General features: G+C 48.0%; 1 protein-coding gene across 1 annotated transcript; it reads right to left on the bottom strand.

Moving 5' to 3' along the window:
* Nucleotides 1–301: 301 nt before the first annotated feature.
* On the bottom strand, nt 302–1028 carry LOC132167084 (uncharacterized). The gene has a single exon (XM_059577979.1). The coding sequence runs from the start codon at nt 915–917 to the stop codon at nt 558–560; it is 360 nt and encodes a 119-aa protein (XP_059433962.1). The 5' UTR covers nt 918–1028; the 3' UTR covers nt 302–557.

Below are 1028 nucleotides of genomic sequence, written 5' to 3'. Positions count from 1 at the left end.
TTTTTATTTATTCTTTTTTTACTATAAAACATATTTGAGTTTTGGTGGAAATTCAGTAAACAAGGGGGAGCCACGTGCCACGTGCCGCGTGCAAGCATGAAGCGAGCAGAGGAATCAAGAAAGAGAAAAGCCACAAAAAGAACCTCCACAAACGACAAAAAGGTAATGAGAGAGAGCGCCACTGCCACCTGCCACCTGAGACACCGCGTCACTAGGCACCGACAATGGCTCCGATGACCCCCCATATGTCATTTCACAGGCTAAAACCTGCTGTACGAAACTTTGGCACAACTCCCAAAAAGAAAAATAAATGCCCTCCAATTAATTATCATAATGAAAGCAAAATTATACAACAAAACGAGATGGGTAATTCTGTAATTACAGCATTAAAGCTTTCAACGCCCACTATTCTCAATGACCAGAGTGCCCTCGAGCGATTCTCCACCCCATACATTAAAAATCTACGCACGCGCTATACGGTATACAAAAATCCAAAACCAAAAACCAACAACTCAAAGAAATTAGAGCCTGAAAACCCAGATCCACCCACCGTGTTACTACTCACCGGAATCGTCGTCGCCGCCGAAGATCGACACTCGGTTGTACAAGAGAAACAAAATGAGGATCAAAATGAGTGCCACTCCGACAGGCGACCCACTGGCCCTATGGATGGTATCGGGATCACCAGTCGAAAACATGTTAGAGACAAATGAGCCGCGCTCGGAGGAGAGGAACTGGATGGTGAGGAGGAGGATGATGGGGAGGAGGAGAAGACCCACCGGGCTCAGGAGCTCGGAGATGGCCTCCGTGATGGCCTCGCCTTGGTCGCCGACGAGCAGCGGCACCACTAGCACGATGGCCACCACCACAGCCAGAAGGACGGCGTGGGGTGCACCGGCCTGTCGTTCTTCTATCATTTTGGTGTGAGGTATTGTGTGTTGTGAGTTTCAGATGTATTCTTGTGTTCAGCTTTTCCTCTCTGCAGGTTAAGAGTGAATGGAGGTGTACAGGGTCTTAAAATAGGTGTT

Source organism: Corylus avellana, chromosome ca1 (genome assembly GCF_901000735.1).
Source record: "Corylus avellana chromosome ca1, CavTom2PMs-1.0".
In the NCBI taxonomy this organism is placed as follows: Eukaryota; Viridiplantae; Streptophyta; class Magnoliopsida; order Fagales; family Betulaceae; genus Corylus; species Corylus avellana.
Note: the sequence above shows the minus strand (reverse complement) of the source record. Positions and strands in the feature narration are given on the sequence as shown.